Source organism: Simochromis diagramma, unplaced genomic scaffold, assembly GCF_900408965.1.
Source record: "Simochromis diagramma unplaced genomic scaffold, fSimDia1.1 OVJJ01000746.1, whole genome shotgun sequence".
Classification (NCBI taxonomy): domain Eukaryota; kingdom Metazoa; phylum Chordata; class Actinopteri; order Cichliformes; family Cichlidae; genus Simochromis; species Simochromis diagramma.
The window spans coordinates 1160344-1175658 of NW_024386757.1; the positions used below are offsets into that span (position 1 = coordinate 1160344).

The window sequence follows — 15315 nt, forward strand, 5'->3', positions numbered from 1 at the left end:
AGTAACAGTAATCTAATTACCTTTTTTGCAATAGTAATCCCTTACTTTACTCGTTATTTGAAAAGAGTAATCAGACTATGCGGTGTTCCCCATCTCTGGTCCACATACAGAAAGTTTCATAGAAAGATTTAAGGTATCGTGCCACATTTGACCTCTGACCTCTTGTTCATGGTTAATAAATTAAGAGTCAAAGTGAAAGACAAATTTGAAACTTTGTTACTTACTACTGTTGTTTGGAATAGATAGGAATATAGGGAATTATATATTTTTATTTAAAGACAGCGTTGTCAAGAGAAAGAGAATGACCTGCCTAGTTAATAGGAAATTTACTTTACTATAATATATAATAAGCTCAAGTTATTCATGTACTTTATTATTCAACATTTAAACAATGAAATGAATGTTACACATGTAGTATATCTGCATATCTGTATAAATGAAAAAGAATGTCAAGTATAGTAAAGTGGATTTCATCAGGACAAAATAAAAGCCCTTGCTCTTGTTTTTATTTCAATACAAATTTCTTTAAGGAAAAACAAAGGAAATACAGGGAGTGCAGAACTATTAGGCAAATGAGTATTTTGTCCACATCATCCTCTTCATGCATGTTGTCTTACTCCAAGCTGTATAGGCTCGAAAGCCTACTACCAATTAAGCATATTAGGTGATGTGCATCTCTGTAATGAGAAGGGGTGTGGTCTAATGACATCAACACCCTATATCAGGTGTGCATAATTATTAGGCAACGTCCTTTCCTTTGGCAAAATGGGTCAAAAGAAGGACTTGACAGGCTCAGAAAAGTCAAAAAATAGTGAGATATCTTGCAGAGGGATGCAGCAGTCTCAAAATTGCAAAGCTTCTGAAGCGTGATCATCAAACAATCAAGCGTTTCATTCAAAATAGTCAACAGGGTCGCAAGAAGCGTGTGGAAAAACCAAGGCACAAAATAACTGCCCATGAACTGAGAAAAGTCAAGCATGCAGCTGCCAAGATGCCACTTGCCACCAGTTTGGCCATATTTCAGAGCTGCAACATCACTGGAGTGGCCAAAAGCACAAGGTGTGCAATACTCAGAGACATGGCCAAGGTAAGAAAGGCTGAAAGACGACCACCACTGAACAAGACACACAAGCTGAAACGTCAAGACTGGGCCAAGAAATATCTCAAGACTGATTTTTCTAAGGTTTTATGGACTGATGAAATGAGAGTGAGTCTTGATGGGCCAGATGGATGGGCCCGTGGCTGGATTGGTAAAGGGCAGAGAGCTCCAGTCCGACTCAGACGCCAGCAAGGTGGAGGTGGAGTACTGGTTTGGGCTGGTATCATCAAAGACGAGCTTGTGGGGCCTTTTCGGGTTGAGGATGGAGTCAAGCTCAACTCCCAGTCCTACTGCCAGTTTCTGGAAGACACCTTCTTCAAGCAGTGGTACAGGAAGAAGTCTGCATCCTTCAAGAAAAACATGATTTTCATGCAGGACAATGCTCCATCACACGCGTCCAAGTACCCCACAGCGTGGCTGGCAAGAAAGGGTATACCTTGTTCACCTGACCTGAACCCCATTGAGAACCTGTGGTCCATCATCAAATGTGAGATTTACAAGGAGGGAAAACAGTACACCTCTCTGAACAGTGTCTGGGAGGCTGTGGTTGCTGCTGCACGCAATGTTGATGGAGAACAGATCAAAACACTGACAGAATCCATGGATGGCAGGCTTTTGAGTGTCCTTGCAAAGAAAGGTGGCTATATTGGTCGCTGATTTGTTTTTGAATGTCAGAAATGTATATTTGTGAATGTGGAGATGTTATATTGGTTTCACTAGTAAAAATAAATAATTGTAATGGGTATATATTTGTTTTTTGTTAAGTTGCCTAATAATTATGCACAGTAATAGTCACCTGCACACACAGATATCCCCCTAAAATAGCTAAAACTAAAAACAAACTAAAAACTGCTTCCAAAAACATTCAGCTTTGATATTAATGAGTTTTTTGGGTTCATTGAGAATATGGTTGTTGTTCAATAATAAAATTATTCCTCATAAATACAACTTGCCTAATAATTCTGCACTCCCTATATGAAACTCATAAATCTTACAACACAAAATTAGTATTATTAAATTAGTAAAATTAGTATCTGGAGTAAAGATTTTTTTTCATACATTATATACATTCTACCACAGGCAAAGTTGCCTCCATCTTTATAGTTTTTTATTAATATTTTGTAATAATTTATTCTGTTTTGGGAGTGTTTTTTTTATGTATCTGTATTATACTGTTTACTTTTTACTCACTATTGGCGTCATTCATTGTCATGTTTTGTGACGAGGACCCAGGCACAGAGAGACTTGATGAATTTAAGAATCTTATGATTTAATAAAAAAATTTGCAGACTTGCAGAGAGATGGTAAAATTTTGATTACCGATAACAGAGACGAAGACAACAGATGACAAGGACAGGAAGGAACAGGTGTTTAAATGCACCAAGGAGACAGTCATAGAGAACTTGGGACAACTGGAGACATTTAAGGATGCGGGGACTGAAAGAGACAGGGAAGAAGTCTCATCGTGACGTGTAAAGTTTATCTTGCTTGGCTGGGCAGCTCTCTGGGTGCTCAGCACCCCCAAAGCTCTGATCCTAGAATTGCCCCTGTTCTCAGGTCATCTTATTATGGCAACAGACTCTGTGAATGGTTATTTAACAAAGTTAAAATAATAATAATAAAAACACACACACACACACTCTGACTGAACTCTTACCTGTGTATTTCAGTGGCATAAATTGCAAGCCAGCATTTTAATTCTGATATCACCAAGCAGTTCACAAAAATGTGAAGTTAACTGCTTAACACCGGCTGATTTAGAAATCAGCAGCAGGTACACACATTAACTGGAAATAGTGACAGAGGCAATGTGCCTAGTATAGTATAAAGGAGGGGGTTGATGGATGTGCTGACACCGATTTGAAGAGTAGGTGCACTTTCTAAATATGTCTATATTAACATTCTTACTGTTACTTTTTATGACTTCATTTAAATGCCAGAATAAGCGCTGTTAAAAATGTGTTCCATTCATATGTTCCTTATCAAGGCTGTGGGGGGGCTGGAGCCTATCCCAGCTGTCATATGGCAAGAGGCAGGATCGCCAGTCTATCGCAGGGCTAACACAGACAGACAACCATTTGCACTTACATTCACACCGATGGGCAATTTAGAATCATTAGTTAACGTAACCCCACTAATTGCATGTCTCAGGTTTGTGGGAGGAAGCCGGAGTACCCAGAGAGAACCCACAGAAACACGGGGATAACATGCAAACGCAGATGGTGGAATCGAACTCAGGACTGTGAGGCGACAGTGCAGTGCGTGCCATATCAGGATGATAAGATCATAGTGGCTTTACTGTTACATAAAGGTTGAAGGTTCTGTGACACCAATCTGCTCCAGAGCAGGTTAGGGACATAGCTCAAATTATCATGATTTACCCCAGTAAGAAGTGAACGAACTTTGTTGTACAGAAAATCCAGGGTTTCTGAATTTGAGAGGTTCTCTGGTCTGCAGATGCTTACATCTTTTGGAACATTAAAATCTTTAAAGATACCAGTTGACTTTGAAAAAAAAAAATCCAAAACCCTCTTTAAGACTGTCCTCTCCTGGGTTCCTGTGTACAGTGAGTGTATACTATAAGGAAAGATGCAAAGCAATACATGCTTGCTCTTTGTGGTAAAATCCAGGAATATCATGTTTTTCTATACCACCAAATCACAATAACTGTTCCGTCATTGTAAGGTAAAGACCCTACAGTAAGTCAAAACCCCACATCGCTCCGAGTGTCCCCGTAAGGACACGTTGTCATGTTGCAGTATTACTGTCTGCTGTATCGCTACGGTTGCTGTTACTCTATTTGATACCAGAAAAAATGCATTAAAAAAGGATCAAGGTGTTTGTCATTTCATACATTATTCTTTATTTAACACATGTACAGTATAAACAGTGCCAATATACACACGTGGCAGATGGGTTCAATCAGACTCTCAGGTGGTCTCGATTCCCACACCAAATATTATTCCTCACTAAAAACCAGTCAAATAGAGTACAAAACAGGAACTCCAGCAGCTTGCAGTCATTAACTGTGGGCCAACGCCAGAGACTTCTGCAGCTCCGCCAGGTGATTGGAAGCTTGTGTGATCATCATACGGATTGCATCCTGAACTGACCAGACAGACACATTAAATAACACAGTTTGAACATTTAGTCCAAGAGGGGAAAAACTCAGATGCTGCTCACTGTTTATTTTCTTTTACCTATATCTAACTTCTGATCTGATGACACAATGACTTTTAGTGGACCTGGTAAAACAAAAGTGAAAAAAAAACAACAACTGTGTACCTCATGTGTGACATTCTTGTTCCTATGGAATTCCTCTCTGGCCCAGTCTCTCAAGAACTTCCTATCTGCCTCATCTGGCACCCGTCGTATGGTCCTCAGCATGTTTCTGTAGATCCCCAACACATTCTGCCTGTGTAAAAACTTAGCCAAACGTATGCTATTAGGGCACACAGTTTAATATATGCGGTTGTGCTAGGACCAAATCTGGTTTAATGCTTTTAGTGCCACTGTTAATAATGTTTGAAACTTATTTAAAAACATGCAGTATTGCTCTGATAATATGCACAGATTCCTTAGAGACTCTTCTAACCTAAGTATGAAACAACATACTTAAAAACAACATCCCTGCACTAAGTAACCACAAAATTTTTAAATTGTTGTTCTGCGACACATAGAAAGAAGAGAACATTTGTAATTTTCTATTGAGTAAATATTTTCATTTCTACATTGTTTTTACAGAACTCCTAAATACTATTTTAACTAAGAAGACTATATAATCTCAACATCTGGTATAATTTAGATAGATGACTTTGTGCTCTTATTTTATTGGTCAGCTCTTTCTCACAAAAATATCTTACCATCTACTCGTTTCATTTGTTTTGACAATGTCTGTATTCCTTAATGGTCTGTCCAGTGTCTGATACTGTGTGTGTTTATTCCAAAGTTCGATAACTTTTTCTTCAAGAAGGAAAAACTAAACAAAACACTAAGAACTGGGGTTATTTTTGTACGACTCTTCAGAAAAGGCCACTGATGCCACAGTATGCTATCCCAGCAAAGATTTGGACCTTTAATGACTGTCGTTTTTTCACGATGTCTTGCAGCGGCTGAAAAACAGTTTCAAAATAAAAGGTGAAAAGGTTTCTAAACAGAAGGCATAAATGTCGACTTTCGTTTTTGCCGGGATACCCTGAACACTTTGGGCCAGAACATGACGTTCTTTTTCACCATGTTTGCTAGGAGGTGACGGGCGTACATTGGGACTAGCTAGTAGTAGGGTACAGAGAACTAATAAAGCTAGCCTGTTAGCTACTCAACTTTTTTAGATTTTACACCTAACACTGCTGTAGATATTTCATATCATATATATATATATATATATTTACCTGCTTTAAAGAAAGCGCAGCAGACGGCAACCGTGAAACGGTCATATTTACTCGGCACTTTCACAGGTGGATGTTGAGATGACGCTAATAGCGCCTCACTGTTTCTCGCCCCCTGGTGGAGCGGAGGACATAACAAGAACCAGTACCGACAGAAAGTGCTAAGTTTTATTTTTGTGGCATTTGATGGTGACCCTTTATTTCGGAGTTGCAAACAAATTAATACACACACACAATCGATTTACTATGTTTATCATTACCCCCACTTGCCCCACAGAGAGAGGAAAAAAACTGAAAAATATGTTGAAATATATAATAATTACACATACGACTAGCCATCAATTTCATGTTCTTCCAAAAGCACGTTCCAGTTTGTGTTTTTTTAACTGAATAATGGTTGAACAGGTCCATCCACAGTTTTAATAAATGGAAATACAAAATGTCATCAGATTATCGCCCCCTTCCGTGTCGATACACTTCCTGGCAACATATTACTTTACTATCATTATACATAATTTGTGTGCTTTATATTTTAAGATTAATTTTAAGATTAACTGTTTAACACATTAACTGTTCTTGAATTTAAGATTTCAAGATTTTTGACTACAAAAATAGTGTTAGTGTGTGGGCTGTAAATCCTGCTTAATTATTTCAATTGTTCTTTTCTGAAGTTTACATAAAGTTTACATAAAGGTTGAAGTATGTACTGTATTTCCCCAGACTTCTAAACAGTACTTAAGGCAAAAAGTAATGCAAAAGATGGTGTGCATTACTCAGTGCAGAGATGCTCTTGACAGTTTTGCTTGTACCATTTTTGTGAGGTTTCCCAGAAATGTGCCAACAACTTGTTCCATCAGCTTGTTTGTACTCTCTGCTCATATTGCCTTCATATTAAATAATTTTTGCTTTTTAAAGAACTTATTTTAATATTGCACTCAACAACAAACAAAGCTCCCTAAAAGAAAAATGTAACTTCAAGGGCCAAATTGCATTGTACTTCTTCACGTCAATATAGTAGGAGTGACGTGGGCCGTGATAGCAATCTTAACCTCCTAAGACCCGAACTCTTCCACGGAATGCATTTTTAATTTCTTTGATATTTGGGCATATTGGGAATGTAAAAACAAAGAATTACCAGATTTATAAATCTGGGTACTCCGGCTTCCAGATTTATTTTTTTACCTGATTTTTGAGAAAAATGAGAGCCACATATGAGGATATTCGTTTAAAATTTCGATAGAATTGTAGCAGTATAATGTCCTCGTAAGTGGATATCAGGCCCTTGTAGAGCAACATTGAGTATTTTGGTCTAAATAACCCAAAATGTGATGTCCACATATTTGGACGCCAGGTCCTAGGAGGTTAGAACAACATATTTGGGGATTTTTCTTTTTTGAAGAACTGCTCCACATATAAAATCAACAGTCTTCCATCATCTTTGATTTGTGGAATTCTCCCATAGCTCAGGATTCTTCGACTGCTGCATCTCTGTTAAAACGAGGTTCAAGGTTTGGGTGGCTCTCTTCTCTGTGGCTTTTAAAACAAGTGAGTCACAGACAGTGGGATTTTGTTCATCTCATGATTTAATAGACAGATGCAATTAACTCGTTAAATATGTATACATGTATGTCCACATTAAAGAACACACATTTCAGTACACATCATGAACATGTTTCCACAGACAGTCAGCTGTGTCACAATACAAAGGGAAGATGAACACAGCTGAAGTGTTTCTAAAGCACAAAGATGGGTTCTCCCAGAGGCCTTTATAAAAAGCGGACTCTGCAGCTGCTGTGCTTCACAGTACATGACTGAAACAAACTAGTAAAAATCCTGATCCGTCACCTGCTACTTGAGGTGTGACATGAGATGTAGTGCTGTTCTTCCCAAGGCACATGTTTGAGTTCCTTCAATATCAGCTACAGCATGCTACTGTTCAGTTTAGACTTGAAAAAGGCTTCTATTATACAAAGCTCAGTCCTGCTGTTGTGCTCAGAGTGAAGATAATTCTTTGATCTTCATAACACTGACTAAACATTCAAACAAATGTAAAACAGGGCTATCATACAGGGGCAGAGGTATTTACTGATGCTTGACTACGGTATTTCACGCACATGGAAATCACATTTTTGTTTCTGTTATTTAATTTCAGACGTGCAAGTTAAAGCAATCCTTTGTTACATTACAAAAGACACCAAATTCCCCTGATGCAGACAAAACAGCAACACTTGCTATCCAACTCGACTAGAACCTACAGTAATAATAAGAAAATAAAGGCACATTTACAGCTCAGTCTCTGATCTCTGACAGGCTAGCAGCAGACTGGCATTTTGCGGTGGCTGCTGCCCATTTCCCTCTTTCCTGTAAAAAGATGGCTCCTCATCAGCCTACTGCTCAGCCACAGTAACAAGTTCAAACCACTGCCTGAGTGCGTCGCTGAGCGTTGCTGGCAAGGCGTTGATGTCTCGCAGGATCACGTAGAAGGGAAAGGGAAACTCATCCATGTAGGAGTGGATCTCTGGCAGCTCTCCTGGCCCTTTGAAGATGGGCACCTTGATGTCTAGAATGGAATCCTGCAGCACAGTATCGAGGTTTAGTTACGATTTGAGACTTAAACTTTGGAAAATACCCAACAATCACATTCTGGTCTCGTACCCGGGAGTTCGGATTGTCCAGCACCATGAAGATGATGAAGATACCAGCGCTGCGTGCTGCACGCACAGCGGCCATTACCCGCTCCTTTCCCTCCAGGAAGAGCCCCCGACCATCAGACACGATCACAAGCAGCTGGGCTGTCTCTATGGAGGGATATCACAGATCAGTTTAAGACTGCACATCTGGTGAGTATGAATGAGCCACAGGCTCCTCTTTAGTTCATGACTATGACAAATTCCACCTCTTTGTCTAAAGAGAACAAACAGCATCTGTCTATCAGACGTTCTTCTTCATTGACACAAATTCCACCTGAGACTCATTCAGAGAAGCTGAACTATCCTCATGTAGAAGTTACAGTTTTCTCTGGGTACCACTGGTTAATATAATATAATGATGATCAAAATTTCAGCTTTAAGGGGGGGGGGGGGTAATTGTTGGTCACGTGTAATCAGAGGCTCCACATGAAAACCTCAAGAATGTTTATTTAAAAAAAAAAAAAATGCTGCTCATGTAGGACTACAGTGAGTATTTTATGACAGCTGCACACTCATGGCCTCCACAGAGGCCACAGTCCTGCACGTAATAGCCCTTTAAGCCCACAACAGAGCATCTCAATACTGAACTAAGTGGCTAAACTACTTCCTATTGCTCTTCTAATTGGTTGAATCTCAGAGAACCTAAATGTGAACTGGATCACACCTACTCAGCAGGACAGTAGAACTTTTGTTTTCAAGCGCTCGTACACAGTAACTGCAGCTGGCTGTTAGGTGCATTAGGCATGGATATTGATAATAAAAAATGAACAAAACTATAAAACATTTAACACATTTGGTTGTATACATACTTGTACAATATAAGCACGTCATGTGTCACATTCATGTGACAATCCCATGACTGTTAGGGTTCATTATATATTCTAATCTGCATACTGCCTGCAACCTTTTTGTTTTCTCAGGTGTTTGATCTAGTGTGAGGTCCAGTAAGCTGAGGAGCAGAATGAGGAGTCACCTGAGTTCATAGATCCTGGAATCTGCTGCCGTGCTGCCAGAAACATTTTAACTGAGGTCTCCAAAAACTGTAAATGACAGAGAGAGAATGAATGCAGCAGCACAGCAACATGTTCACCACATGTCATCATGTTTAAGCAGAAGCTACAGTATGAGCACATTCAGAGCTGCGCTCAGGGGCGTGCCAATGATCACGCACACATTATAATAGCTCACTGAAGGCAAGTCGCTGACTTTGTACCAGTCAACAGTAATGTAATGCAAACATAATATTTATATGCCTGTAAATAAATATTACATTTCTATCATCCCAGCTGTATATGGCTGTAATACAGAGCCATGTTACTTTGTGATTCTTGTTCTAGAGCAGCACCACACCCATGGGAAGAGCTGCTGCTCTGAGATCATGTCGCTCCGAATGAAATCGTTAGCCTTTGCTAAAGAAGTTTCCTCTGACATTTACACCAAAATGCAGGCAAGCAGAAAAAAAAACCCCTCAAATACTTCTACTCACTCTAATATACAGAGAAGTTTCCACAGTACAATCAGTTCTGTCCTATCTATTTTATGTTCTTGCTCTTAAAGAAACCAGCCTTTGTTTCCTTTTGAGTTTGCCTCATAAACCGCTGGACTGGACTGACATTTAGATTTGAGTGCTTTAGAGGTACAAGGGCAGACTGACTACTTAAAGTGTGTTAGGCTACAAGACTTCACAACCATTTTCAATTTAGAATAACAAATTAACCTAACATGCATGTCTTTGGACTTAGGAGAAAACACACTTTTCCTGGTGACCCTGAACCTTTCCTCAGTTATGCTGCTGGGGTCTTCTTCACTCTCCATGTGTTTATACAGCACTTTGCATTTGTTCATTCGTTATTATTCATCTCTGGCTCTCCTCCACAGCGTGTCGGCCACAGCAGACTTCTCTGAGCCTGGTTGTGCCAGAGATTTCTTCCTGTTAAAAGGGAGATTTTCCTTCCCACTGTTGCCAAAGTGCTTGTTCATACGGGTCATATGATTGTTCGTTTTTTTCTGTATGTATGATTGTAGGGTCCACCTTACAATATAAAGTGACTTGAGGTGACTGTTGTTGTGATTTGGTGTTATATAAATAAAACAGAATTTAACTGAACTGAACTCTGCACCATTCTATTTATTGTTAGATGAACTGGCTCTCTGTAGCTTTCTGTTATCATATTGCATTACTGTGTCTTACTTTCCTCATATAAGCATTGAAAAGATTTTTAAAGTATAATTATTTGTTCTTTTGTGTGATGATTCAGATAGCTGGAGGAGGATTCCCACCTGTGCTATTCTGGTCTTCTTCTGCTGGAACTGACAGAGCCTGAGAATCCGAGCCCCAGACTCGTCATTAAACTGATGCTGGAAGGGATGCAGCAGCTGCACCTGCTCCCCAAAGCTGCATACAAGAGCAAAAGTTCATTTATTTTAATGATGACATCACAACTGTACAGTACATGAAGCCATATTCACGCTGGTTCGTTTTTTTGGTTTTAGATCATATCACACAGCTATTAAAATTAAATCACAACATACAGAAAGATGAAGCTCTTACCTACAGACAGACACCTGGCCTACCTCCAGCAGAGTGAGGGCATTGATAATCACTGCCAGGGATTCAAATGCCAGCTGTGCATGGACGCAGACACACAAACACACATGCAATTTTTAATTAATGCAAACTTTAGATAAGATATGGGAAGCAAAAGTTGGGCATTATAGGGAAATGACACATGAAAAACCATCAGTTGATAATAAGCACTAAATACACCGTTACTATTACTGATCGTTTCTGATCGGCATCCGATTGTAACTGGAGCCTCGAACCTGTTTAGAGTGGTTGTCCACCATGCTGGAGGAGTCATCCACAGCCAGGCAGATCTGGTACTCTCTCTTGCTGGGCTTCGTCCGCCTTAGCCAGATCTTGTCTTTGCGAAACTGACTGGCGATATAAGGGATCACCTTCCTCATGTTCAGACGCTTTCCTGTTCGGTAATCACCCCTGAGGACACGCACATATAAAGACACAAAGATACAGTTGATACACACACACAGCATCAGCTCACATTAACAGTGGGCCAGTTTCACCACAGCAGAGAGAATCAAGATTTCCTGTGTGCTTTACTGACTTTAGTTTGGCGGCCTGTGTGGGCTCCAAGATGAGACGGAGCTGCTCGCACAGCTGCTGAGAGAGAGCCGAGGTCAGAGTTTGGTACTGCTGCCACATGGAAGCCGCTACAGTCTCCTGAAACACAGCGACAGTTGCAGTTAATCACAGGAAAGAACCACGTTTTTCCTGTAAGCCATCACTCTGAGCCGCTTTTCTTTTTTTTATTATATAAACACAAATGGGACACATTTAACTATTCCACCGTCTCCTGAGTGAAGCTTTGTGTTTTAGAAAATACATCAAATATATTCCCAACTTTCACATGATCCTCGTTATGTTCACAAGGACAGCATTTTTATTCAGATTTCCTTTATTTAAACATATTTGAATCTGCAGTGTGTTTGTGTCAGCATTCTTCAACAAATGCAACAAAAACGTATAAAAGACAAAACTTCTCAAGTCTCTTCTTCAGTTAACTGAAGAATAGCAGTGCAAATCACACTTTCCTACGTGACAGCCACAGTTGAATGGACTCAACATGTTTGGTTGAGTCTCCCGGGTCACCCTCACCTCCTCCTGAGTCCCCGGGGCCAGTTTGTGCCAGGCCTCCAGCTGCAGCTCCATCTCCCTCCTTGTTTCTTCTGGGTCTCTCTTCTGTGCTTTCTCCTGGCACATAAGCGCACACACAGACATACAGAGTTATCTTCACGTGTGTAACATTAAACTGATATGAACTGATGTGGAACTGAAGGCTTTGTGACTTTTTTAAATGTAATTAACTCTTTATGGCAGTCAGTGTACGAAAATCACAAGTGTAATGTGGCCTACACTTATTTACATCACTGTAAATCATCTCTTTGTCCACATTACTCAGTTATATGTAACAATAATCAATAATTAACAGTAATTTCAAATACGTTCACTTCTACAACACTTGACAGCAACTCCTTAGACAGAGCGTACTGTCTACCTGCGCAGAGTCCAGAAGCAGCTCAGGAACAACATGAATTGTAGAGTCTGTGCTTCTGCTTGCTCGCTCTTCTTCTTCGGCTTGTTGTTTTTCTTTCCACCTCTCGTCCTCCTGCTCCTCTCCCTGCCTCTGGACCTCCATCTCTCCAGGGTCTACACCTGCACAACAGCAACACTAGTCAAGAGATGCTTCACATCTGAGAAGTTTAAAAATTGTTGAAATGAAAAAAAAAAAAAAAACGAGCAGGAGAAGAAGAGAATTTGACACCTGTCTGGGAAGCCTTTGAGGAGTCCAGCTGTTCAGGCTTCAGCTCCTGGACCTCAGCCGCTTGCAGATCAACCTCCTGGTCCTCTGTCTCCATGGACAAATCCTCTTCTTTGTCATCTTCATCCTGGCCCCGAGGCCCTGCTGTGCTCTCCTGCTCTGCACTGGCCACATCTAGGTGCAGTCACACCAACAAACAACAGTTATGTACTTGCTTTGAAAAGCTTAGTTTAAACTCCAGCCAAACCATCACAGACTCAGCTTCCAGGTGATCACCTACCATATGTCTGAGTGTCGTAGTTCTGGTCTCCGTGCTTAATGTGCTCGTACAGGTCTGACACCTGCTGGGTGTCGCTCTGCCTGTTGTTCTCGAGGCTCTCTTTGCTTCTTTCGACTGTGCGCAGGCGCTTGTTGACTGGCTTGTTGTAGTCGCCTATAGAGCGTTCACTATCTGCTTGGCCAGGTTTCCTCTTCAAGCTCTGGAAAGGAAAAAAAAAAAAACTTAATTAAGAGGAATAAAGGGACACCGAACAGCAGCGGTGAGGCAGAGAATTTTGCCACACCTGAGTCTGACTCTGAGTTTGTCTGTGTGAAGCCATTGTTGCTGTCAGCTTTGACTGGTGGCCCTCAGACTGGCTGGCGTCAGCTGCTCCACTGCCATGCTCCTGTAAAACCATAATAGCATAAATATAGATACAAAAATCATGGCAGACATATTTTATACATGTGTACAAAAACCAAACCCAGCTAAAGTTTGGTGTGGAGGGCTTCACCGCTCTGTGAAAGTAACCAAGCAATTTTTTTGGATGCCATCATCTACTGTAAATCGCTGTACAAAACAGTGACCCTTTTTCATCTATACACCTTCAGGACAATTTCTGAAACCATTAGCAGTTAATAATGTTTTTCACAAGTGCAAGTAAAACTCTACATCTAGGATCTATATTCTATATCTAGAAAGAGAAATTTGGATCTCTTCAGCGCAGCCATGGAGAGGGAGAAGCTTTCAAAATGCTCTTACCCACAACCCCACCAGGTGCCAGGAGCGGGCTTTGCAGCAACAGCAGCTGCTGTGAGGTCAGGCAGTGTGTGAGAGACCAAAATACAGACAAGACGAGGACCAGGACCACAGTCTGCCAGGTAAGTTGAGGTAGAAAACCCCGAGGCCCTTGCAGTGACTATTGCAAAGAACGAGCCGTCGCATCCCAGGGAAGGAAAAAAGAAGTGTTCAACCTAGCACGCCTCCAGTATTCCCTGTCAGCTCTCTCTCCTACCTCATGGTTCAAAAGCTCCTGAGGTTCCCAGGTCATCAGGCCTCTCTCAGTCCCCCTCTCCTCTAGACTGGAGAGACGAGACTCTCCAAGTACTATCAAGAATCCCCAGACACTGCATTGTGTTTTGGGGTAACAAAAGAAAAACTTGTGCTCCACACAGAACATATTATAAAATACAATACGTCAGCATTTGTGTGGCTATCAAGCTGCACTGTGGCACACAAGAAGGCCCTTCAAGGGTGGACAACTTGTTTGTGTAACAGCTTCTCTGTCACACAAACAACCAATCAGAAACAGGGGAGTCTCACCAGTGCTTTCACTCTTCCCACTTTCACGTCACACTCTGTCCTATTCTGTACTCTTTGTGTATTGAAGGAAAAAAGTACACATTCAGAACTGTCACACACAAAGCGCTCCGTCATTTAACTCACAATTCACATAGGCTAGGCATCAGGATATTCAGTCACATATGCGGCCATCAAATATGCTCCTGATGACGGGAGACTCCGCTGTGAATCACTTCATAATCAATCAGAGTCACTTCGAGCCCACACAGAGTATCTGGAGCACAGTGTAGATTTGAATGTTACCTCTTTGGCCTCGTCTCTCTCCGAGGCTTCTCCTGCCAGCTCCACAGCAGTGTCGCTTTGAATGTTGTCCTCTCCTGTCTGACCGTCGGTGTCGTGCCATTTCCTCTCAGCGCACTCGGGCAGCTCCTCATCTTCACCACCACCTTCCTCCTCCTCCTATATACGCATTAAAAAAAAAAGGTCACATCAGTCAATACCGTTGCTCACGCCATGCATTGGTGTACTTATTTTTGAACATGCACACCTTTGGTTCATGCCCTTTTTCATTTGATGAAGTCTTAGTGTCCTCGTCTCTTCCTGACTCCCGCTCCCTTTCCTCGTCCTTCTCTTCTTCATCTTTATCAGCCGAATCATCCTTTTCTGCTTCCTCTCCTCCCTCCTTCTCCTCTGCAGTTTCAGGCTCCCCATTGTTTTCTTCTCCATTTTGGTCCTTGTCCAGCTCCTCTGCTCCTTGCTCGTTTTCTCCTCCATCTTTCTCACCATCCTCCTCCTCATCCTGATCTGCTTCCATCCCTCTGTCATCGATGTTAAATGGATTTTCCTCTGAAAAAGGAAAAAAAATTGAATCATTCATTTTCAGCAATTTGTGACTTTTATATCTGTGAAAAGCTCTTTACAAATACACTTACTACACTTACTTGCTTACAATGACCCAGTCTAAAGCCAAAATTGAGTATCACATAAGACATCACTGATAATAAAGCATGCGTGTTTCTCGACTGTGTTAGTAAAGCTATAATTTAAGCAGCAGGCTTCACCTTCACCCTCATCTCCATCATCATTATCATCTCCATCCTTGTCACCCTGGTCCAGATCGAGTTCCTCAGGCAGATCCATGGCCTCGGGCTCAGGTCTCTTGTCTTGTTGACCGTGGTAGGGGTCTACTTCATTTTCATCAAACTCTCTCTGGGACAAATAACAGAAACACAGAGCA

At 41.1% G+C, this 15315-nt stretch overlaps 2 protein-coding genes across 3 annotated transcripts in view; both read right to left on the reverse strand.

Annotated features, from left to right (window-relative positions):
* Positions 1–3938: 3938 nt before the first annotated feature.
* On the reverse strand, positions 3939–5617 carry lyrm2 (LYR motif containing 2). The gene is made up of 3 exons (XM_040027223.1): positions 5491–5617; positions 4385–4525; positions 3939–4202 (listed from the first exon to the last, which is right to left on the reverse strand). Exons 1-3 carry the CDS (start codon positions 5533–5535, stop codon positions 4122–4124), a joined length of 267 nt encoding a protein of 88 aa, XP_039883157.1. The 5' UTR covers positions 5536–5617; the 3' UTR covers positions 3939–4121.
* Positions 5618–7052: 1435 nt separating this feature from the next.
* Positions 7053–15315, reverse strand: part of mdn1 (midasin AAA ATPase 1) — a 57375-nt gene continuing 49112 nt past the window's right edge. For both annotated transcript variants that reach the window (XM_040027243.1, XM_040027234.1), the window contains exons 88-102: positions 15140–15287; positions 14626–14924; positions 14382–14537; positions 13081–13182; positions 12798–12996; positions 12521–12691; positions 12254–12411; positions 11854–11949; positions 11303–11418; positions 11001–11175; positions 10729–10802; positions 10458–10572; positions 9151–9217; positions 8143–8285; positions 7053–8060 (exon numbers count right to left, since the gene is read on the reverse strand). In XM_040027243.1, coding sequence (XP_039883177.1) covers positions 7875–8060; positions 8143–8285; positions 9151–9217; positions 10458–10572; positions 10729–10802; positions 11001–11175; positions 11303–11418; positions 11854–11949; positions 12254–12411; positions 12521–12691; positions 12798–12996; positions 13081–13182; positions 14382–14537; positions 14626–14924; positions 15140–15287 — 2205 coding nt within the window. In that variant the 3' untranslated portion in view covers positions 7053–7874. The remainder of the gene's footprint in view (positions 8061–8142; positions 8286–9150; positions 9218–10457; positions 10573–10728; positions 10803–11000; positions 11176–11302; positions 11419–11853; positions 11950–12253; positions 12412–12520; positions 12692–12797; positions 12997–13080; positions 13183–14381; positions 14538–14625; positions 14925–15139; positions 15288–15315) is intronic.

Excerpts from the sequence above, each read along its gene's own strand:
- lyrm2 (XM_040027223.1), bottom strand. The coding sequence starts at position 5,535 with ATGACCGTTTCACGGTTGCCGTCTGCTGCGCTTTCTTTAAAGCAG. Across the intron at positions 4,526-5,490 it reads CTGCGCTTTCTTTAAAGCAG|TTTTTACACAGGCAGAATGT; the intron begins GTAAATATATAT and ends CGTTTGGCTAAG. Across the intron at positions 4,203-4,384 it reads ACAAGAATGTCACACATGAG|GATGCAATCCGTATGATGAT; the intron begins GTACACAGTTGT and ends TGGTCAGTTCAG.